General features: G+C 46.0%; 1 protein-coding gene across 2 annotated transcripts in view; it reads right to left on the bottom strand.

Moving 5' to 3' along the window:
* Positions 1-1550: 1550 nt before the first annotated feature.
* The window catches only part of SSH1 (slingshot protein phosphatase 1), a 77015-nt gene continuing 53971 nt past the window's right edge, over positions 1551-24594 (bottom strand). For both annotated transcript variants that reach the window (XM_061602435.1, XM_061602436.1), the window contains 3 exons: positions 23770-23970; positions 14874-15456; positions 1551-7219 (listed from right to left, as the gene is read on the bottom strand). In XM_061602435.1, the coding sequence (XP_061458419.1) occupies positions 5948-7219; positions 14874-15456; positions 23770-23970 (2056 nt within the window). In that variant the 3' untranslated portion in view covers positions 1551-5947. The remainder of the gene's footprint in view (positions 7220-14873; positions 15457-23769; positions 23971-24594) is intronic.

The following is a 24594-nucleotide window of genomic DNA, read 5'->3' as shown; positions in this document are numbered from 1 at the left end:
AGAATTGTTCCACTGTTTCTTTCCCCCCCAGCTGTCCACGTGGGTTCGATTCATAGGGTTGCCATAAGTCGTAATCGACTTGAAGGCACATAACAACAACCATATGGGTTCATATGAGCTAGTAACTTTTGTTGCGGGCATCTTGGCAAGGCCCGATTCACAGTGTCCGTTTTTGCAAAGCATGTTTTCAAATGCTGAGTGTGTAGAGAGGAACTTTCGCGCCAGTTTTTTCCCTCCAAAGACTCCACAAGCCCAATTTGTAAAGAAAGATTTTTTTATTGTTTCCTTACAAGAAGCACATAATACAGTACTTTTACCAACAAAAAGTAAAAAAAAGTGCATTATGCATCCCCTACTGTGAATGTACAGTACAATATATATATATATACACACACATACACATACAATGTGTACTTAAATATATATATTTTTAAAAAATGAATCAAGAAAACAATGATGTAACAGGAACAGAGTCATCAGTAACACATTCGGTTTTTACCAGCTTGAGTTAATTCTTTTGCACATCGATAAGGCCAGTTCAGATGCTGGCTTTGCTAACAGCCAGCACTTAGCAGGGTGTGGAATTAGCCCTTGGAACACAACGATCAACCTGTCAGCTCCAGCCTGATGAAATAACATGCGGCTGATGCTAATGGATATCAGAATGTATATGCCTTTATCTTAAGTAATGGGTGTCCCCTCCCTTTCTGCCTTTGTTTGCCCTGGCCTCACTTACCATGTGCAGCTGTGGGGTGTGTGATTGATGCGCAGGCCCTGCACCGCAGAGCGCTAAATGTGGAGTGCGAACCGGAGCTGTCAATATTGGGACCAGCCATGTTTTCAGGAAGATGAGGTACATCCAAGGACTTCTAATTTAGGCTCTGATGAGACCATCAATGTATATTGGCAGCACAAAACGGAATAAGCAACAAGAACCAAAATGGCGCTGCCTATTTTAAAACATCCACAAAGGGGATAAGTTGGAACTAAAAGATGACCGTTCGTACGTTCCAGATTTTAGGCTGGGGCACACTTTGGCAGGGGGCCCAGGCTCCTGGTGGGGAAGGGAGTTCTTCCACCTTTGAGATGCCCAGTGGAACCCGTCAGCTTTTGGAGCTGCATAGATTAATCCAGCAATTGTGCAACGTGTGTGGAAAGAAGGTCTGTACAAGAGCTTAAAATGTTTTTTAAAATATTTAACTCAAAACCGTTTTCTCAAGTAGCATTACTTAGCCATTCCAAATGACAAAATAATTCAGGTATGAAAGCATGATGCATACCAAAAGTATGATATACAGAGTCATACTGGCACCACAAACACGAAAGTTACTAAGAATTTCACATAAATACACAGTATTTGTAAACTATCTGCAAGGCACTCTATTAAAAAAAAAGAGTAAAATAAAATAAATGCCAAGACATGGAGGAAAATAAACCAGCTACCATTTCATGCATCAGTCCAAACAAACTAGCAACTTTCTTGGGATTAAAAAAAAATTTGAAATGGCTAGAGGGTGCTTGCCACTGGCTTAGAAATGTGCGTGTGTGTATTTAAAAAAAAAACGACAATGGAGACCTGAGATACAATAAGCAAGGTTGGGCCTCTGATTGAACAGGGAGGGAAAATCAAATATAGCAGTCTTTCCTCCTGAAACAATTTACCCCACAAAAATCAGTTCTTAAAAAATTAACTCCTTAGAAGGAGCCATTGCGAGGGGATTTTAAAAAAGACCACAGGAGTGGCCCTTGTATCAGTCAAGTCTGTCAGAAGTTCAAGGATAACACTAGAGAAAGGAGAAAACAGAACTCTTCACTACAACTTCTTTATGTTTGGTTTAAAGGTTTTTTTGTGCCCAAACTGTGCTGTACTCTTCTTCCCCAGGGAAATGCATTAGGCAGACTTTAAATGCTCTAGGGAACGTATATTGCTGCAAGTTTTCATTCCGTATATTGCAAGTAAACATTACAATTAAACTATGGCTCCTGATGCGCTATGCAGGAGTACAGTCAGTAGACAAGTATCTCCAAAAATGTAATATGTGCACAGGGAGGGAAGGAGGGAGCCAGTTGAACAATAAAATGGCCACATTTGTAAGGGAAACCACTGCTCAACCAGCAGCCTGTCAAATCAACATTCACCCATCCACCCTAGCAATGACCAGGAAACTTGGTGGCGGAAGCGGAACGCCTTCTTGCTCAGTAGCTGAGAGAGGTTGCAGTGGTCTGTAGCGATGTGGAAACATGGTTCAAAAGTGGCACAGCAATGCCTCAAAAGAAATAAATGGCCAGTGGGCCAACGGAGGACAGAGCACAGGAGAGAGGGGCTAGTTGACTCCCTGCCCCCCTCCCTCTGTTGCTCTCTCTACTCCAAGCTGATTGGGGCTGTAGAGACACAGGGTGGCAGAGCTGGAAGTCAGGGTGGGCATGGGGAAAAGGGGGGGGAGGTGGAAGAGAGAAGTAGGGCTACAACCACCTTTTTATATCACCTTTTTATATCACCTCTCACACGGTATACTGGATGGGAAAGCCAGAAGGCAAAACTGAGAGATCCCCCAGGTGACAGCTTCTGCAGAAACCATGTGTGACAATCAAATATTTATGTTGGCTTTCAGCGGGGGTGGGGGAGAGGGAGGAGGGGGGCAAATAAGACAGAAACACTAAAAACTAAATGCATTTAACAATACACACTTTTTCAGGAGTCTTGACCCCTGAAAAATATTCTCTACAGTACTTTAACATGGTAGGCATGAAACAGTGTTGCGCAAATCAACAGTCCTCAGATTAATGAAGCCAGAGGTAACAGGAGGGATGGTCATCAACAGGTTTACTCTGCAATGAATGTGGTAGTCACCAGACACACCAGAAACAAAGACCCTTCTTCCATGGAAAAAAACCCCCACCACTCACAGGTTTTTGAGGATTTGTGAATTGCAAATGAAATATGCTGAGCACAGCTCAGATAAACATTCTGAAACTGATCCAGAATTTATTGATGAGGCAAGGGGTTCTATATTTTCCTATAGTGATGAAGAGAAGTCTTTGCTCCATTATTTATTTATTTTTTTTAAAAAAATCTTTCAGAGATAAAATGCCTGGGGGTAGCCAACATAGTGCCCTCCATATGCTGTTGGAGTACAGTTCCTATCGGCCCCAATCAGTATGGCCAACGGTCAGGAATTGGAATTGGAATCCAACATCCTGGAAGGCACCACATTGGCTACCCCAAAATAGCCCATTTCCTGACAACATAAAAATATTTTCTGAAAACAACTACTTAGGTACATGAAATTCCCAAAGGCAATGAAGACAAGCACAGATTATACTTTAAGCACTTCAGAGTTTAAACTTCCATCATGACATCAAAATCAGTGCAGTACAGATGACTCAAATTTGGCTTCAAATACAGTACTGTGACTTTCTTCCCAAAGCACTGACCAAAGGGGTCCAGAGGAACATGGCTGACACTGTAGGAGTGAATATTTCACATTTAATATTTGACATTAGATAGCCACAGATGTGCACTATCCAAATCTGGGATAGCAAAAGCCATGTTCAACTACTGTTATCAGAGTACAACAAAACCTCTTTGTCTCTCCAAAGCTTCTACTTCCAAGCAAAGAACCAGATTTTTGGCCTACAGCCCTTGGGGAAAGGGCTCTAACAGCTGGCATCTTGCCTGACTTGTCAGTTCGGCCTTCACACTTTACTCACCCAACAGGCAAAGGAGTACAGAAATTTGAGCCCAACATCTTACTCTCAAGGGCGCTGCTGATAAGGGAACTGTCTCAACCCAAAGCAGAAACGCTTTCTCTGAGGTGCTTCTGAGCCAGCAATGGAAATTTGTACCATGTCAAAAGGCAAAGGAAGAAAGGACCCGACGTTCCACTGACCTGACCAGGCGACACTGCCAGTGCAAATGGAAACTCTGTGTCCAACTTCAAAAGAGAAGAGGCGGAATACTGGTTTCCAGAACTGTTTGTAGTTGTCACAAGGGCCCCAGGCAGTGGTCCCGCGACCCCTTCTCTGACCCCACTGGCTGTCCTAAACATCTACCAGTTCAAATGAGATGTGAAAAGCAGCAGATTGCAAGCCTGATGCTGTGTTCATCAGTAGCATCTGCCCACCAATCCAGACATGAGACAATTGCCCCTTGGCCCCTGGATTGGCTACTGGGCTGGGCCACAGAATATTCTGTTTGCCCTAAACTTGTATTTGTGCGAGGCCTTGGAACGGATGCTGGAAGTTCTCCGAGACCCCCTCAACACTCACGTCTGACCTGTGACCAGAACACTGTGTGTGATGTGTTGCTTACCAGGAAAGGGTCCACCTGAGAATTTCCATAGGAAGGGCTACACTTCTGTCCTCTTGGCACCCCATTCCAGCTGGGGGACCTCAGTGTGGGAACAGGTGTGTTCCAAGTACAATCTTCTTTCCTGGGCTTTCAGATTACATTGACAACTATGGAGGAGAGTCCACACCACCGCACTTGTTGCATGGCTCCCCTTGCAGTGTTCAGAAACATTCGGCCTTTAAGCCCCAAAGAGATCCCAGCCTCTCTCAGCAGGACCAGCAGCAAGAACAGACAAATGATGAAAACAACTTTTGACCCATTGCACAGCCAGCAAGACGCGTGCCCAGTTAAAGAGCCAAGAAGTCTCCCCTTGTTCCTCACCCCAACATGGCACCTAAGTAATGAAACAAATGGAAAAACTACCACTGACGACACGTGGATGGTGCTGCACGAAGCATAGACCCACAAACAGCTCTGGAGCTTGGCAGAGGCCACTTTCTGTTCCTGAGGAAGCCCACAGCTTGCTTCTTACCGAGGCAAGTTGAAGAAAGCACACCATTTATTTTTAACAAGAAAACTAAAACGGATGGGGGAAAACCAATTCTGCACCAACTCCCCCTAAATTTCAAATGCAGGTAAACAGGAAAAAACCAAAACAAACCCAAATCTCTCCAATGCCATCCGATTATTTATTGTGTGATCAGCAACATGTTATTTGAGGTTTGGGAAACCAGTGGCCCTCCAGATGTTGTTGGACTACAACTCCCTTCAGCAACAGCCAGTGGTTAGGATGGTGGGAGTAACAGTGCAACATCTGGAGGGCCACAGGTCCCCCATCCCTGTGCTACCTCAAGGGCTTTATGATGAGCTTCAGACTCAGAAGTCTGTGACACTGAATTCATCTCCGCATATTTCAAGCAGGGGCTCCTGGTTGCCATCCCATCAGTATTGGTGGAATGGCTATGGACCGCATCAGCAAAACCACATGATAGATAAGTTCTCTCTCCATTATAACCCAGTGTAAGGTGCCACGGAACGTCAGATGATCAATGCACATCACAGGAAACAACTTGACACTAGTTCAACCAGAAGAGTAAATCTGGCACAGAAAAACCATTGATGGAAGCAATGAAACTGAACCTCAGTAACTAGGATCATGAATTAACTATAACTGTTTAAAATGAGAATAATCTGTTTCAGAGCATTTTTTTAAAAAAATCCCCACCTATAAATACACAAAAGTACGGAGGTAGCATGTTTATGTTGCTCTCTCAGGCTCTTTCTACAAGTGCCTCTTTGAACTAAGAACTGTGCTCAACTTGAGCTGCAAGGAAAAACTCGGCACTTCCTGTGAGAAAGAGTCGCTTTTCTCAGCATGCAGGGAGAAGGGTGGCAGAGTGGCAGCGTAAGAGGAACGAAGAGGCCATGCTGCACATGCCGTTGCCTCCTGGGCTGGAAGGCTACAGGGGCCTTCTTTTATTGGGCTGTTCACTGCTGTCAAGAGTCTCCCCCTTTTCGCCCCTCTGCTTGTGGCACCACATGAGAAAGGCGGGGGGCGGAAGAGAACGTCCTCTTTCTTTTTCAAGATGATAAAACTGCATTTAGTACAGACAAGTATAAAAGTAACAAGTTTTTTTTAAAAAGTTTACAAGTGTGTCAGCTTTCCCCCATCCATGGCAGGCCCTTCAGCTTCACCAGACTGGCTTTCGCCAGTGGCCTCGATCCCAGTTCTTTGGCCTTCAGAGAGGGGTGGAAGTCGCAGCGCACCACTGAAGACTCACTCGATTTGGTCTCTCTCGAGTCTGCCAACGCAGACAGGTCTGCATCACTCGTTAGGTCCTCTGAGGACAGGTTGAGGCTCCCCAACTTGGCAAGAGAGTTTGAGCGCTTCAGAGGGGACGAGACGGTCAACCCGGCCAGGCGTAGCCTGGTTTCAATTTCCTGGGTCCGCTGCTTCACCAGGCCGGGCTTCCCACGCACGCTGTGGATGCTGTCACTGCTAGAGCTCCGCGTCAGGTTGGAGCTCCTAGATGACGACGGCGTGTAGCAGATGGTCTTGAGGAAGTCTTTTGTGAAGCTGCTTGTGTGGTCCATCCTGCATAGGATGGGCGTGGAGGTCTTCTGAGACATTCCAACAAGAGGAGTTTTCTGCAGCTTCTCAGCGTAATTTTCCACGTCTTCAGGTCTGGAAGGTGACGGTCCCGGAAGAGGCAGTTGATCTTGTTGGGCCACCAGCTCTTGGGGTTCCTCCGGAATGGTTGTGTCTGTCAGGGCCCCAGGACACTCCCTCGCTTGCACGGGAGTTTCGAGTGGCAGGCCCTTGAGCCGCTCCAGCTCTTTCGTGTGCTTCCGAACCAAGCCAGCTTTTTGAAGCTGCAGAAGGGACTCCTGGTGCTGCATCAAGTAGCTGTTGGTGGCTGGTTTTTCTAAATCCTTACTGAACAGCAAGTACTTCAGGTCCTTGGTCTGCCGAGTGTCTTTTTTTTGTGAACAGTCCTCTTTCAGCCCATCGTTGAGGACAGGGCTCCTCTCGCAGAGAGAATTCCTCAAGCCAAGCAAGGCTCCAACTGGTAGCTTTGGTATATCTGTGGGCTTCTCAGGAGCGCTGCAGGGCCAACCGTCGGCAGATTTATCGATACCCGACAAGTCACTCCCCACCAGCATCGAAGGCAAGCTGTTTGTTTTTGCTCTACGAATTTCTTTCGGGGAAGACTCACAGAACGCCTGCTCCAAAAACGTAGGAGTCCTGTGTGAAAGGAACGAGGGCTGTGTGCAGACTGCAGAGCTGTGACACGGAGAGACCGGATGTAGGTTCTCACGCGAATCTCCAAAAGCTTCGGCCGAGGCGTCAGCCGTGGCATACATACAGTCAGCACAAGACTTGTAGGGAGGCTTCACTTTGTTGAGGATCCCAAAGATGGCGTCATGCTGAAGGGGACACAAGAGGGTATTAAAAAATAAAACGGAAATGTGAAAGCAGAAAAGTCTGTCAGTGGCTATTTAGCACGTCTGCCAGCTGATTAGAGAAATTAATTAATTGCATCCAGTTTATTTTATTCATTTATTCATTACAGTAGGGCCCTGCTTTACAGCGTTTCGCTAATGCAGCGGTCTCAATTAGATGCAATTAAGACTAAAGCCCCACTCATACGGCCCTTGTTCCGCTTTTATGGTGGTTTTTGGGCATCGCGCGCCATTCCATTCAATGAGTTCCACTTTACAGCAGTTTTCGCTTTACAGCGGGGGGCTGGAATGTAACCTGCCGTGTGAGTGGGGCCCTACTGTATTTGATTTATATCCCACCCTTCTTCCCAGCAGGAGCCCAGGGTGGCAAATTAATCTATCTTAATCAAATCTACATTGGGGCAGGGGAGTTGTAAAGGGGAAAAGCATAATTTTTTGTTTTGGCTCGCTTCAGAAGAGGCAATCTTCCCAACCCTCTTCTCACACCCAAAGGATGGCCTCCATAGTGATGGTGCTTGTTGCCTCCAATTTTTATACAGTAGGGCCCCGCTCTACAGCGCTTCGCTTTACAGCAATTTGCTAATGCGGCAGCTTTCAATTAGGGAAAGTCCCCGCATTAAGGCGCTTGTTCCACTTTTACGGCATTTTTTTAATGTCGCGCGCCATTTTGACGTCATTTTCACGCAACGCGCCCCATTATCGTCAATGGGTTCCGCTTTACGGTGATTTCCACTTTACGGCGGCAGTCCGGAACAGAACCTGCCGTATAAGCGGGGCCCGCCTGTACGCACTTGTGTTAAAATAATATTAAAAGCCTTTGCTCGATCACAGGTGGGCCATTAGCTAATTCAAATCCTCTAAGGTCAGAGGCAATATACCTCTGGACTACCAGACGCTGGAGGGAAAAGCAAGCAAACGGGAGAGCTGTGGCCTGCTCACCCTGCTGTTGGACTTTTCAGGGGCATCCGATTGGCTGCTCTTGAAAACCGGATGCTAGGCTAGATGAAGCATGCAAGATCGCTAACCCAGCATAACCCACAGCCGATAACCCATCAGCCGGGTCACATGCCTACCCCTCCCCCACTGGGACTTGACAGGTCTCCTGGACAGGGAGGGCTCTTGGCTGGATTCACAGGGGCTCTTCTTACACTGTTAAAGGCAGAATCGGGTGAAGTTCAGGACCTCAAAGCAAGCCACACATTTAGAAAAGAGATTCCCCACAACATTGAACCTAAAAGCCCAAAGTGTCAGGGTGGCCCTCAGGGGTGGTGACCCTCTGGCCTGCAGGCCACACATTGGCCCTGCCAGGTCTCCTGATTTGGCACTTTTCCCCAAAACACACCCACCTGCCTCACATCTGACATCAGCTGAGGGGAAGGCAGAGATGCAGCTGCAGAAAGCAGAACTGAGCTCCTTGCGCATCAGCTGATGTGTCATGCTGTGCATTTCAGGTACACCAGCAAGCTCCTGGGGAGAGCGGGCTGCCATGCCTGAACCCTGCAGAAAGCAGGATTGAACACCCCAGAGGCATCAGCAGTGAATTCAATCTGCTGGTCAGTTTCCAAGCCCTACAGAAAAGAAAAAAGCAGGACTGAGTCCTTCTGGGAACTGCCTGGTGTGCCTGAACTCTACGGAAAGCAGAATTGAATCCTCCCCCCATCAGCTGATGCAGAGGAAGTTCAATCCCGCTTGGGCAGTATCTCCCGCTACCTCTGAGGGCCAACTTTGACAAGGGGGCGGGACAACCCGCCTCTGAATCATCTGATGCCAATAGGATGTCAGTTGATTGACAGGTGGGGAGTCCTGCCCACCTGTCAAAGTTGGCCAAGGCGTGGGGAGATAAAGTTCTGGCCCCCCAGGCCAAAAAGGTTCCCCAATCCCACGAGGGTTTTTTCTCCACATCAAAAACAAACTTCCAGAACCAGGAAAGCCAAATTCACTATAAGGAGTTTATGGAAAGCTAAAGAAGCACTGTGGCCAAGAGGAGACTTTCTTGGGACCTGGAATGTGGGGGACTGGAAGGGTTCCAGCCCCACTCTTGCCTTGGACCCACAATACAGCCTAAGTCAGCCATGCTCTGTTAAGACTCCTTAGGACAGCAGGAATAACACCGGCATAACGTCAATCAATCAATCATATTTATTACGGTCGCAGACCATCATTCAAGTAATACAGGATAAAAGTACAAAGTACAAAGAGATAAAAAGATTCGAGAATTCAACTAAACATCCTTCCACCACAAACCAAACAGCAATGCCCAGAGAAGTTCAATTTAAAACCAGTATAGATCTTGAGTAAGTTACTCATTTGTGAGCTTCCTTCTGCAGCGTATGGCAGCAGCACAAAAGCTGGCTACCTTAGGTGACGTTTGCGGAGAATGGTCAGATAAAAGAAATTTCACATAAAACATCTCATCCTTACCAGGTATATTTTGTAAAACAGGGATAATTAAAACAGAGCGAAGATCACGGCAGAACGTGCAGTGCAATAAACGTGACCCACAGACTCAACTTCCCCTCCATCACACGGACACAACCGCTCAGCGTATGGGATTTTTTAAAATCTACCGTCCAAAAGTGCCGAGGGTAAGATATTAAACTTGGCACGTGTGAAGGCTTTCCTATACTTAGGGATGGTCAGGGAAGCCAGATAGTAAGCAGGGGCAAATGGCCTAGAATTAAAATTTTGTTCACCACCCAGAGAGCTACTCGCTATGGGCAGTTTAAAAATGAAACAAATAAAATAAATAAATAAATAAAAAATTAAGGTCAGGATAAAATGCTGCCAGAGCTAAATGATTTTGGAAATCTATATCCAAAATTCTTTGGAGGATACTTGCTTTTGCTCTGGTGTGGCCTAAAGTGAGAATAGCGGAGGTGGAGAAGCCTAAGGTTAATAATTTCAAGTTTAATGATCGTTTCCACTTTGACTGGAAAGCATCAAGGAGCGTAAGAGGTGCCAATCCCACAGGAGCAAACATCATTTTTAACCAGAATTTTATTCTAGACGTCCAAATACGAGTTTCTATTTTAGTAACCCCAGCTTCTAATCGCACAATGGTATTGGGTATGCAAGCCGGGATACTAAATATGGATCGAAGGAATTTTGTTTGGACAAATTTCAAAGGGTCGTAAATGTCGTAGGCACATATTTGTGACCCATAGAGCAGCTGGGCAAGAACTTTGGCAGCGAAAATCTGGAGCGCTGATGGAACGTATTGGCCCCCTCTGGAATAGGCAAAGGAAAGAAGCGCCTTTGTGCTTTTCTGAGCAGTTACAATGGCTCTCTTTGCTTGGGGTCGCCACGATCCAGACGAATGAAATATTATTCCAAGATACTTAAAGGAAGCTACCTGATCTATTGGATGCCCATTCATCTGCCAGCGATGCCTAACTCTTTTTCTGGAAAAGACTAAGGCCTTCGACTTGTCATAATTAATTGTTAAGAGTTCTTTTTTTCAGTAACAAGCGAAGGTACTTAACAACCGTCTTAACCCAATGTATGTTAGTGATAAGAGAACTACATCGCCAGCGTACAGGAGGATGGATAGAGGTCTCTGGGCCAATCTAGGCTGGTGAAAGCGGGCCAGAGTCAGGTTTTTAACCAGGGAGTTGATATAAAAGGTAAACAAGGTGGGGGCTAGAATGCATCCTTGCTTGACTCCCCTAAAGGTAGAAATTGGATTAGATAACTGACCCGCGCTGTTACATCTTATTCGAACATAGCTATTATCATATAAACTGCGGACAAGTAGGAGAAGACGCCTATCAATACTAATGGACTCAAGCTTCACCCAGAGCCTGTCTCTAGGAATAAGGTCGAACGCTGATTTGAGGTCTATAAAGGCCGAGTACAGGGCTCCCCCTGTCTTAGTCATGTATTTTTCTGCCAAGTGCTGGCGTACTAAGCCATGGTCCATAGTCGAGCGGTCCGCTCTAAAGCCTGCCTGTTCATCGGCCAGGATACAGTCTTGTTCTAACCAGACTAGCAGTTTCTCAAATAAGTGGCAAGCATACAGCTTGCTGACGATGTTAAGGAGGCTGATGGGTCTATAGTTGGACGGGTCAGATCGTGAACCTTTTTTATAAATAGGAATCATTATGGCGAGACTCCAGTCCTCCGGAATACAGGCCGAGCGGTCGATGATTGTGAATAGAGAGGCGAGAGTTGGTGCCCACCAATCTACATTGGATTTAAATACCTCCGCAGGTATGTTATCAGCCCCTGGGGCCTTACCCGCCTTAAGATTGTCAATAAGGTTGGAAACTTCCCTCACAGTGACTGGTGGCCACTCTGGGTATTCATGTATATCAAAATTAGGCCTTTGGTGCCTTGACTGTTCGCAGGCGTATATTTTTCTAAAGTGAGATTCCCAGGTGTTGGCTGAGATATAATAGTCCAAGTTAATTGACGATTCAGGCCATCCTCTGGCCACCAGTTTCCAAAAAGTGCCTGAGTTCTTTAGTCTGGAGGCTTCTAACAGACACTGCCAGCTTTCCTTTTGGGCTAGAGTTTTTTTCCTTGCTATTAAGTGCTTGTAGGATTTCTTCAGTTCCAGGCATTCTGTAAGCAGGGACTGAGCATTTTTTTCTCTGTATATTTTATATTTTGCAAGAATCCGTTTTTTTAAATCAACACATTCCTGGTCAAACCAGGTTTTAGATTTACAACCAGGGAAAGAAGTTTTGCTCCGTGGTTTAGGAATTAAATCATTCTGTAGAGCCGAGATCAGTTGGTGAAAGGACTCGAGGGCAACTTTCAGAGAAGTCGCAGTTGTTATAGCCTTGCGAAGATCAAGACATCTATCCAAGTTTAGTGTGCCTTTCAAGTCCTTGTCTAACCCACACGACCACTTAATGCGGGTTGAACGTAGTTCGAACTCTTCGTTCAGAGTTAGTTCCTGTTTGAGGTGCGCTGGATGATTGCCACAGTGCAGATAGAGGGCTAAAGGAAGATGATCACTTTCAGGGCGATTATCAACTGTACACAATAAAACTGCATGATATAGGTCGTAAGGAACCGCAAAATAGTCAATGGTCGATGTTCCGACGCCCGATAAGAACGTAAATTCGCCATAGCTATCTCCTGTTGCGCGACCATTAGCCAAGACCAAGTTCGTGTTATTCAACATCTGCATAAGGCATAAGCCGGCATAATTATAGCCTCTGTCTTTCGAGTATCTATCTGGTATACCCAAGGGGAGCTCATTTGACGGCTGTGTCTCTCTGAAGCGCGAGAAAAGAACCTCGTCACTCGGACCTATTCTGGCATTTAAGTCCCCCGCTAAGACCATCAGAGCTTCAGGGTATGAAGTTATTAATTTGTCAACATATTCTTCTAATTTTATCGTGAGAGCCTTCACTGATATTTTCTTGTGACAGGGAGCAGAATAAACGTTAACAAGCAGTAGACATGCCCAATCGAATTTAATGACCAAGGATATTGCCAATTTTTCCAGAGGGTCGGGTTTGATGATAGAAGCTTGTAAGTTAGTAGAGATGAGGATGGACAAACCACCCTTGGAGCGACCCCCCTTAGAACTAGGAGTGGCTTCGAGTGAGTAGGTTGTAAAACCATTTAAGTCTGGGCCTTCCCCCAGCCAAGTCTCTTGGAGAACGATAATGTCGTATTTTTTTATATACTTCAAAAAAGCCAGGTCTGAAGCTTTACTCTTCCATCCTGAAATGTTCCATGATAGAAACAATAGATAGGAGTTAAGGTGACCAACTATTTGTCAGACTGGATCTGGATGAATAGGCGATGTGTTTTCCCTTACAGCTGGACAACATATGGACCCAGAATCTGCCTCAAATGAAGCAATTACCTCCAAAATTGGGTCAAGTCTACTGACATTCAATAATATTGGCTTGAGGGGATAAGGTGGGTGAGTTGAATATACTCCTGTTTTCTGAGGAGACCCCTCTTCGTCTGGATCGAGCCACCTCATTTTCATCCAGAGCAAGGATGTAAGGTCGGATTTGGCATTATAGGAGGAAGGTACTAAGGCCTTCGTGGGGTGCCTACGTGTCTTGACTATAAGTGTTGCATTCGTTTCGCATGGTGTTTGGATTAGACCAGGACTATTACTTGGGTCCGGGACTCCTTGAAGGGCTCTTTCTAAGACATTAAGATGGTCTCAAAATCCTTTCCCCTTCTGGGAACTACCTCGGGCATAACGTCTTGTGTGGGCAAATGCAATCTAAGATTACAAACCACCTAGCAAAATTTAGAAGTGCTATGTAAGTTTAGTAAGAAATTATCATAACTTTTTCATGGTTTGAGGGTTTGATTTCATGAATCCGAGGTGGAAATCTTGGTGATAGCACCACCTATAGGGAACTCTGGAGAGAGAACTGTTCAGGGAAACCAGGTTCACAAGCCAAGCCCACCTCAGCAAGTCGTAATTCTTCAGCTTTGTCCTCCCTATGAAAACACGACGTTTCCTGTTGTCCCTCTCTGGTTATTAGGAGAGGTGCAAAGCACTAGAAGGGCAACAGACATTAGGAGAAACTTGCTCTTTTAAAGAACGATTCTCTGAGAGGCCTCTCGCTGGCATAGCTACTGAAAACAGGCTGGTCACAGTGGTGGGGAAAACCAACGTCAAAGCATCTAACTTCCTCCCTCTGAGTCAGGATTTCCTCCTTCCCACTAGACAAAAACCACAGAGAGCTTCCTCAGTGAAGCTGCGGTCACAGAAATAGCAGCCTTTGTCAGCTTTATGGGAGATTTCCTCAGCTGCTGGTCTCCCACTGCACCTGGCTTGGGCAAAAAACAAAAGAGCCGTCAGGCAGCTGGGTGGGGCAGGGTCTTCTGATTCAGAAAGCCCCACGAGAAAGTCTTTTCACTGCTCCAGGGCCACAGTCACGCAAACAGCTCTTTCAGTTTTGCCTCTGTCCCTGTTGCATTCTCAATCAGAGTGGATGCAAATAAGCTTTCTTTCTCATGCCCTCCTACTCTTACACGCAGACACTTTTCCACAGCTTGTACCTGAGGAACAGAGCATAATCCGTTTGTCTGGAGAAGAGGCCCAGTGCACAAACCAACCTGCGTCAGGTGAGCTACAAAACTCTGAAGTGCACTAATGGTTGTTGGCAATAGAGTGTGTTAGATACATTTGGTAGAGCTGGTTTTGCTCAATTCCCACAGAAGACAAAAGGGGGTGGGGGTAGTGAGCTCTGTTAATCTGAACCAGGTGTGGGGAACCTTTGGCCCTCCAGATGTTGCTGAACTGCAACTCCCATCATCCTTGGCCATTGGCCATGTTTGAAAGGTCTGATGGGGGTTGTAGTTCAGCAACGTCTGGAGGACCAAAGGTTCCTCTTTCCTGGTCTAAACCCTCATGCCTGTTAACTTCAGTGGGTCTACTTTGAGTAGGACTAGCACTGAATACCACCCCCTCCTTTTGGGGACAACATGAATGCATGGAGAGGGTGAACAGCCCGGATGTTAAGGTGCAACCTCCTGAAGGACCCCAAACAAGAGTACCTGCCATGATTTGCCTTTGGTTATGGGAATACGAGCTGAGCACAGACAGGCAGTGTCTCCCTCTTTCTTTCTCCCACACATAGACACACAATGATGTGCTAAACCGAGATCCACAGTTCAGTCAAATACACACCTCAAAATCCTCAGGGCAGCTCCTCTTGCTGTTGTTGTTGTTCAGGTTCTCAGCGTTCAACCTGCCCTCCTCCTGCACAGACGAGCGCCGTTTCCACCTCTCCGTGGGCTTCTCCTCCCCTCCGGGGCTTCGCTCTTCAGGGACAGCAAGCCTGGGCACAGCTCCATCCTTCAGGAGACTGACCTCGGGATTCCTCTTAGCGGTTTTCTCACCAAGGCCAGAGACTTCTGCTTTCTCCTTGCCCTTCAGCTTTTCTACTTCGGACTTGTCGACGAACTCCAGAAAAGGCAGTCCTGTTATTGCCGAATCGGCCTCCTCCAGAAGCAAATCTCTCTCCCGGTCCGCCACCTGGAAAAATGATTCCCTGTTCCCAGGCAAGGAATCGGAGAGTCGTCTGAAGCAATAATGAAAGCCCACAGCTTCCTGGCTTACTCGGGGGTCTGCGCAGCTGGACTGGCAAGGAGGGTCCAGGTCAACATCAAGGCTGTCAAGCAAGTAGTCGCTTGGCCCACCGGAACTGTCCGAGTTCTGGGGGAGGCTGTCTTCAGGCTGCTGCTTCCATAGCTTGTTATGACGCTGCTTGCTATGGGGAAGAAAGAGAAAGCATTGATTAAACACATTGTTGGAATGTATGAGGTTCAACTCCAACTTGGTGGGTTGAGGCTGCATGGGGTTAATAAGGGTAGCTAGAGAGAGCTAGACCTCTTGCTGGTTGAGGCTATACCTATCCCTTTGATCCTGCTGTCTCTTCCCTTCCTGCTAGACTGATAAGCAACAGGATGTTTGATCTCAGTTCCTTCCCGCCTCTCTCTGTGTTCTCTTTCTCTTGAGAGGGGAGCAGACATCTTCTCTGTCTCTCCTCTCAACCAGGATGAGGGTGAGTACTGGGACCAGTGCTCTTTGCTCCAGCATAGCCAGTTAAGCTAGATATAGAACTCTTTCCTATCAAGCATGTACTTCCAGAATAAAGTAGTTTCTTATTTTAAAGCTTAAAGTCTCTGTCTGACTAATTTGCAGGGAAGGTAGAATCTTAGCAAAGATTCAAACACACACACACAGCTCGCTCAATACTCTCCATTCCGCAGCGCTTCGCAATTTTGCTACGCCTCTCAATAGAGAGCAAATTCCGTCAGGTTATGGGCCCAGCCATGCAAATGGAGATTTGAGCAATTAAAGGAGCAATTGTGTTTGAATCAAGGAAGCTAAAATAGAGACCTTCAGAGTTTTTAGTCAGTGAAGAGTTGAGGCTTTTACTTCAGGATGGCCAGTGTGACGGAGCGGCTAGGTCTGGAGAAACTCAAGCCCAGAGAGTGGAAACTCTGGGAGTTTCGCATGAAGAAACATCTAAAGCAACAGAAGCTGTTAGAAGTTATTACAGGATCGGAACCAGGAGAAGTTGCTTCTCAGGAGGAACAAAGACTTTGGACTGAGAAGGATGAAACGGTACAAGACCTCATCATTAAATGTGTGAGTAATGCGCAGATTCCTTTGATTATGAATAGTAAAAATGCCAGAGAGATGTGGAAAACTCTTGAATCCCATCGTAACCCGAAAAGCCAGGACATCTGATTGCAATGTTAAGAAGTCTTATTAATCTGTAAATGAGGGATGGTTCTTTTGAGGAACATCTTACTAAATTTATGGTGTTAATCCAAGGGAACGCAGCTGGACCAAAATGTACAGGTTGCATTATTTCTGGATTCTATTCCAAATTATATGGAGACTTTTGTATTTATAATGCAACAACAAAACAAAACTCTACACGAGATTATTTCAGAAGTGAGAGAGCAGTTACAGCTCTCCTCTTTCCTAAGTAAACAAACTGGCCAAGCTTCTAGCCGACAGGCAGTAAGATGCAGATTTCGGGAACAAAGGGAATCCAAAGGTGTGAAAGCCAAGCGTTGCTATCTATGCAATTCAGAAAAACACCTTAAAGACCAATGTGATAAGAAAGGGAAGCCTGAAAGAAATAAAGAATTTAAAGGGACAGAAAAGAAAAGTGCAAAAGGCTTTCAAGTAACTCATGTTGAAAAATATTATGACAATAAATTCTTTATTGATTCAGGAGCAAGTGCTCATCTAATAAAAGAAAAAAAATTGTTTGAAGATTTAACCCCATATGCACAGTTAGAATGGCTGACTCGAGAGTCCTGCCCATAAAGGCGCGGGGAGATGCTAAGCTGTTTTGCCAGACTCCAAGCGGCACTGAGGAAATTTATCTCAGGAATGCGCTCTGGACCCCAGGGATCTCAAACAACCTAGTGTCTGTTAGTGAAGCTACAAACAATGGATGCAAAGTGCTATTTGAACAAGATTCTTGCATAATTTGTAGAGATGGTGAAATTTTATGCATAGCTACCAAGCGAAAAGGCATGTATGAAGTGGATCAGGAAAGTCCACAAGTTAATGTTGTGAAAGAATGCTGTAACAAGTCTTGTTTACATTTATGGCATCGGAGATTAAGGCATAGAGACATTGCAAAGATAAATACCCTTCAAAATAATAATTTAGTAAGAGGCGTGAAAGTTGAACCCTGCCAAGAAAAGGGGACATGTACTTGCTGTGTTAAAGCTAAAGGGACGAGACCAAGGTTTCCTGAGCAGAGTGAAAGGACGACTAAGTGCCCCTAGAGTTGATTCACAGTGACATTTGTGAAATGCCAATCACTTCAACTGGTGGAAACAAATATATTGTGAGTTTTATTGATGATTATTCAAGATTCACTGTGACATATATGTTGAAGGAGAAGGGGCAAATGCTTCAGAAACTCAGAGAATATGTGGCAATGGTGACCACTAAATTTCAGAGAAAACCACAGATTATACGTTCTGATAATGGGGGAGAGTACATGTCACATGCTACCAAGCAGTTTCTGCTTGAAAATGGGATTGAGCATCAAACCACTGTACCCCACAACCCAGAACAGAACGGAGTCTTGGAGAGAAAATTCAGAACCGTTATTGAGATGGTGAGATCCATGCTGGAGGATGCCAGTCTCCCACAGAAGCATTGGGGAGAGGCAGTGTATACTTCCACCTATCTACAAAATCGTTTGCCAACAAAGGTGAATGGCAAGAAGACTCCATTCGAATTATGGTATGGGCGCATACCCAGTTTGGCTCATATAAAGGTGTTTGGATCAAAAGTGTATGGTCACATTCCACACCAGAAGAGAACCAAATTGGACAACACTACAAAGGAAGGAATCTTCGTTGGATATTCTTCAAAACAAAAGGGATACAGAATCCTAAATCCCAAAACAGAAAGGGTTGAAATCCAAAGAGCTGTCTACTTTGATGAAGGTCACGGTGCATTCCAACCAGAAGGCGCACCATCCCAAGACCACAACAGTGAAGAAGATAAAGTAGAAATACCATACCGTACTACAGATTACAGCAACATGCCAGCACTGGAGGACAGTGAGGAATCAGAGCAAAAAGGGCAACCTGCACAGCCAGAAGGGGCAGCAGAGAGTCCTGTACCAAGACGCTCTAACCACACCAACAGAGGTGTACCTCCACTGAGACTGTCCTACCTGGCAAGAGCTGGTGAACTTCCAGAGCCAGAGACCTGGAAAGATACTGAAGCTGTAGTCAAGCATACAACAATCAGGACACTCCTGAGTGTCGCTGCCAACAAGAAGATGCAAGTAGAGCAACTAGAAATAAAACAAGCTGCTAGAGCATGGAATGACAAACTGAACCAAATGCTCTTGAAACAAGGCTATAAAAGAGGCGAAGCAGACAAATGCCTCTATAGCAGATTCAAGAACAACAAATGGACTTATATTTTGATCTATGCAGATCATTTACTATTGGCTTATGAGAATCCACAAGCAAGAGTTAGTAAATAATCTAAGCAAGGAAGTTGAAGTGAAATATCTAGGTGACATCACATACTACCTTGGCATACAAATTGAAAGAGAGGGCGATGGATCCTTTCTTCTAAACCAAAAACAAACGATTCAAGACCTACTTGAGAGTCTAGGACTGAAGGATGCACATCCAGCACCTACACCAATGGAAGTAGGATGCTTGAAACCAGACCAGAACAATCAACCCTGGGAAAACAACAAAAGGTGCAGACAAGCTATAGGGAAACGCCTATACATCAGCACAATAACCAGACCAGATGTGGCGGTAGGAGTGGGATACCTTTGCAGAAAAACCAGCTTGCCAACCAAGAAAGACTGGGAAGCAGTCAAGAGAGTGGCAAGATATCTGAAGGGCACTGCAAACTTGAAACTAAAGCTATCAGCTACTTGAGATCCTAAGCTTCTAGGATATGCTGATGCTGACTGGGCTGGAGACACCAAAGATCGTAAGTCAACCAGTGGAAACTTGTTCTACTATGGGCAGTCACTTATCTGCTGGACAAGTCGAAAGCAAGAGACTGTAGTACATTCATCTACTGAGGCTGAGTACGTATTAGCTGATGAGGCATGCAAGGAAATGCTGTGGCTACGCAAGCTTCTGGGAGACTTGGGCGTATCTGAACCAGAGCCTATCAGAATACTTGAGGACAATCAAGCCTGCATAAGACTCGTGGAATCAGAAGGGCAAAGTTCTCACATGAAGCACATTGATGTGAAGTTCCACTACCTGAAGGACATAAGAGAGAAAGGACTTCTAGAGATGACCTACTGTCCAACAGAAGAGATGACAGCTGATGCTTTGACCAAACCATTGGGCAAAGTCCGACACCAGAAACGACGAGGCAAGATGTACCTTGTAGAATAAACCAGGTTCTCGTTGAGAAGGGGTGTTGGAATGTATGAGGTTCAACTCCAACTTGGTGGGTTGAGGCTGCATGGGGTTAATAAGGGTAGCTAGAGAGAGCTAGACCTCTTGCTGGTTGAGGCTATACCTATCCCTTTGATCCTGCCATCTCTTCCCTTCCTGCTAGGCTGATAAGCAAAGGAATGTTGAATCCCAGTTCCTTCCCGCCTCTCTCTGTGTTCTCTTTCTCTCGAGAGGGGAGCAGACATCTTCTCTTTGTCTCTCCTCTCAACCAGGATGAGGGCGAGTACTGGGACCAGTGCTTGCTGCTCCAGTATAGCCAGTTAAGCTAGATATAGAACTCTTTCCTATCAAGCATGTACTTCCAGAATAAAGTAGTTGTTTCTTATTTTAAAGCTTAAAGTCTCTGTCTGACTAATTTGCAGGGAAGGTAGAATCTTAGCAAAGATTCAAACACACACACACAGCTCGCTCAATACTCTCTGTTCCACAGCGCTACGCAACTTTGCTACGCATCTCAATAGAGAGAAATTTCGACACGCATTTCTCACTGCGGATGGCGACTCTTGGGTCTTGTTCCAGCTACTTGTAAAAAATACCCTGGTCACATTTGCATGAGTAAAGGCCAACAGCACCAGTTAGTTCTGAAGGGGCATTATTAGTATTAATAATTAGTATATATGTGATACATGCCCTGGTCTCCTCTCGCTTAGACTACTGTAATGTGCTCTACGTGGGGCTACCCTTGAAAACGGTCCGGAAATTACAATTGGTACAGAATGCGGCGGCATGGCTGATTAAGAACAGCCGTCGTCGTGATCACATCACTCCGGTGTTAGTAGATCTACACTGGCTGCCAATTGTTTACCGGGCCCAATTCAAGGTGTTGGTCTTGACCTTTAAAGCCCTATATGGTTTCGGCCCAGTTTATCTGAAGGAGCGCCTCCAGCATCACCAATTATGCCGCCTGACGAGATCAGCCACACAGGACCTCCTCTCGGTTCCACCAACTAAAACAGCAAGGCTAGTACGGACCAGAGAGAGGGCATTTTCAATTGTGGCCCCCACCCTCTGGAATTTCCTCCCGTTTGATCTTCATCATGCCCCCTCCTTAATTGGTTTCTGCCGAGCCTTGAAGACCAAGCTATTCAGGCAGGCCTATAGGATTTCTGGGATGGGTTAGCTGTTAACATGTTAGCAACTGGAAGAGTGGGTTAGATGATTGATGGTTTTATCTATTTTATATTGTATTTATTGTATTATTGTACGTCGCCTAGAGTGGCCGTTAATTCGGCCAGATAGGCGACTCATAAATAAATTTTATTATTATTATTATTATTATTATTACTATTATTATTATTATTATATATTATCACTGCACATAACACTTTAGAGAGCAGCATCTGCAAGAGGTAAGGGCCTGCCCCAAAGTGTTAACAATCTAAGACAGGGGGAAGTAGGAAAAGTATCAAGGGATGGAATGCAATTTCATGTTCTGTTTTCCTTCCGCACAGGAACAAGCACTGGTGGAAAACCAATACAGCAACAAGTGCAGAAGGAATGCAGCTAGTGATCCACTCGGCCAAAAGAGAGACAGTCATCAAGTGCCACAGGTAACCCAAGAGAACAAACCACTGGCCAAGCATGGACTGTCATTTGGCGTGACCTCTCCCACTGGCCTGCCTTCACCGTCAGCTATCCCACCTGGCTTGCAGCAGAGGGAGAGGTGATACAGTGAACCCACCTCCGCTAGCTCAGCTTGGACCAGGTGCCATTTGGTTCCTCCATTCCAGCACCCACAGCGGCCTCATCATTATGACATTGTAATGCTACAAGAAACATGCAAGAAAAGTTGGTTTCTTAGCAGGGAAGTGTGCCGAGACAACCATTTCCCCCAGCAGCGATTTACAGGGAAGCTTCTCCAGTGACCAGACATGCTTAGCACGCGGGCAGCCAGCAGGGACCACAACCGTTGCTGGGCCTGAGACAGCAGTTTATAGTCATCCTCCTGATGAGAACTCTGCATGGCGAAGGCAAAACCACACTATGAGAGGGAAAACCGGCAAACCAGAGGGCCACAACCACCTCCTGCTGTCACAGGAATGGTCCCCGCACCGCAGTGAGGCAAAGTAGATTTGTAGGGATAGCAAACTAGTCATGTAGCCATCCAAATTCACTAACGGACAAGGCCCAGCAGATGTGAATTTCTCCAGCTGCTTAGTTAGGTACGAAGAGTAGTCTCTGCTCAGGGCTATGGAGTCGGAGTCAGAAGCAATTTTGGGTGGAGTCGGAAGAAATGTACTGACTCCAACTCCAAGATAAAATTTGCCATTTATGAAGGAATCAGAGTCAGAGAGTAGAAAAATAGAGGAGTCAAAGGTTTGACATACCGACTCCACAGCCCTGTCTCTGCTAGATCGAAACCATAATCTTTGACAACTGATCTGCAGCTATTGTAGCACCCAAACTAAGAGAACAAGCAGACTTCTAGGAAGCCCCTGGCTGAGAAGGTGAACACAGGAAGGTACTCTAGATCACGTCAGACCACTGATCAGTCACCCCTTAGCATTGTCTACACTGACTGGAAGGGGCTCTCCAAGGACTCCAGCAGGGGTCTTTCCTAGCCCAAGACTGAGATGCTGGGGCCTGCACCTGGAGCATTCTGCATGCAAAGCACATGCTTTACCACTAAGCCATAGGTCCACAGTTCAAATCTCGCACCTGGTTTCCCTGCTAGTCACAACTGTGTACCCAGTAACAGCCTCTATCCTGCAAAAGGTTTCAGATGCTGAAAAATGTTTTACCATCTAGTTTGAAACTAAGAAGCTATGCACAGTGTTCTTTTTTTAAAAAACCCAGTTCCTCAGAATAGCATTTAGTGCAGTTGTGTTGGGACTTGCACTGAGAAGGGTGTGTGTGTGTGTGTGTGTGTGTGTGTGTGTGTGTGTGTGTGTGAGAGAGAGAGAGAGAGAGAGAGAGAGAGAGAGAGAGAGAGAGAGAGAGAGAGTAATGGGATGTCACTTGCCTGTCCCAAAATCTTTACCCATGGAAAGGTAGCACATTGGGGAGAAGGGTGACAGCCCAACCATTTCCCTCAGGGAAAGTGTGCTTTTTCTCCATTTTATGCTCAAGACAATGTTCAAACATGAGATCTATATTCCACCTTTTATTTTGTATTCTACCCTTCAATACTCTCCCTCTCCCTCTCTCTCACACACACACCATTCAGTGTTCTGTGGCTGGGTTTTTTGGGGGGGATTATTTGCTAAATTGCTTGTGTTTTTTTCCTTTTTGTAAAAAAAAACTACAAACCTCAGGGTTCCCCCAAGCATGTTAACACCTCCCTCTTGACTCTATTTCTGTGAGCACTCCACACCTGAGTTTACTATTAGAAGGAGTGATTATTACAGTATTTTTATACTGCCCTTCAATCCTATCTCCAGGGGCATTTACAAGGAAGAAGAGAATAATTAAAATGTAAGAACAAACCACAACGCAAAATCAGAATGAAGACAGCAACTAAAAATTAAAAGCAGCAGATTAGAATGAATCACAAGCATAGCATAAAAACTTAAAATGCCCAGGAGAATTAAAAGAGATCTTTGCCCGGCACCAGGAAAGGTAGGAAACCAAGTGCCAGGTAAGGGCCTCTCTGGGGTTGCCCCCTGCCTCACAAGCTCAGCACAGCAGAGGTGCTGCACTAGTTGACTTCAAAGTACACATCGCTTGATGTGGGGAACTGTTAGGTCAGAGCCTGTGGGCAGGGCACCCCCTTGGTCCATTACAGTGGAGCCCACTGGCCTTGCTTGCGTTGCTCCTTCATGCAAAGTATGTGTCCGTGGGGTCACACGTGGGCTGGACACACGCAGGAATTCCCACATGCACGTGTAACAGGTCAGGGATTCATTTTAGACACTCAGGCCCCAAACTGCACAGGACCTGAATGTCAAAACGTTGAGTCAAACTCAGAAACGGACCGGTCACCAGTGAAGCTCTTTAGCATTTTTGAGCGGTACAATCCCTGAAGGCTACACCAGCTGTTTTTTCTGAATGTGTAGATGCGTTCTGAGCACCACCATTTCAGAGGAACGGGGCAGGATAGGGCCAGCCCTTCCCTCACCCCCCACCCCAGCTTTTCTCCACAAGGGCTGCCTTACCTGGCATCCAAAATGCCTTCGTATTCCAGGAGCTGCCTCATGAAGCCAGAGTTCGGCCTGGCAATGCTGCGCTTCTGCTGCACATAACTGTACGCTTTCTCCAAGGACCAGCTGAATTCCTTCATGGCGTAAGCAATGACTGTTGATGCAGAGCGGCTCACGCCCATTTTGCAGTGGACCAGGCACTTGGAGTGGTTCTTCCTGCAGGGGGGAGGGAGAAGAGTGGCAGCTCTTGGGCGGGAGGGACGCTTGCTCTTGGTTCTACAGGGCTCAGCTCCAGCACAAGCTGGGATACTTCAAAGCTGCTGTGAACAAAGATTGTTAAGCAAGCACGTCTTTAAAAAGCAGAGGCAAAGCTACTTCCCCTGCTCAACAACACTGCAGGGGGGTCGTAACAACAACCACTAGCATGAAGCCCTGCCGAGCAGATAAAAGCAGGGGCCAGACCTGAATTAAGGCAGGCAGTTAAGGCAGATCCATCTCTCTCCAACTCTGTAAGTGGGGACTATGTGGACATTCCTTACAGGGCAGGGGTGAGAACGAACTATGCAGAGGGTTGGAAGGCACTATGTACAGCCAACAGGTCTCATCTGGCTCCAAATCGTTAACGTGAAACTCTTCCCAAGCCACTGCCATAAGTGATCTAGGGGACAGGCCGGTTGGCAGCTATCACAGGGACTGAATGCTGGTGTAGCCCTAACAGCTGAGGGCTGCCCAGGAAACAGTTGGGTCTGCCATACGCAATACGGGAGTGAGACCGCTGACCTACCTTACAAAGGTTTTGTAAGAATTACTGAGATAATGTATAGAAAGGAGCCGGGACGT

The sequence above is a fragment of the Rhineura floridana genome, chromosome 19 (genome assembly GCF_030035675.1).
Source record: "Rhineura floridana isolate rRhiFlo1 chromosome 19, rRhiFlo1.hap2, whole genome shotgun sequence".
NCBI lineage: Eukaryota > Metazoa > Chordata > Lepidosauria > Squamata > Rhineuridae > Rhineura > Rhineura floridana.
This window is presented reverse-complemented; position numbering and strand designations above follow the sequence as displayed.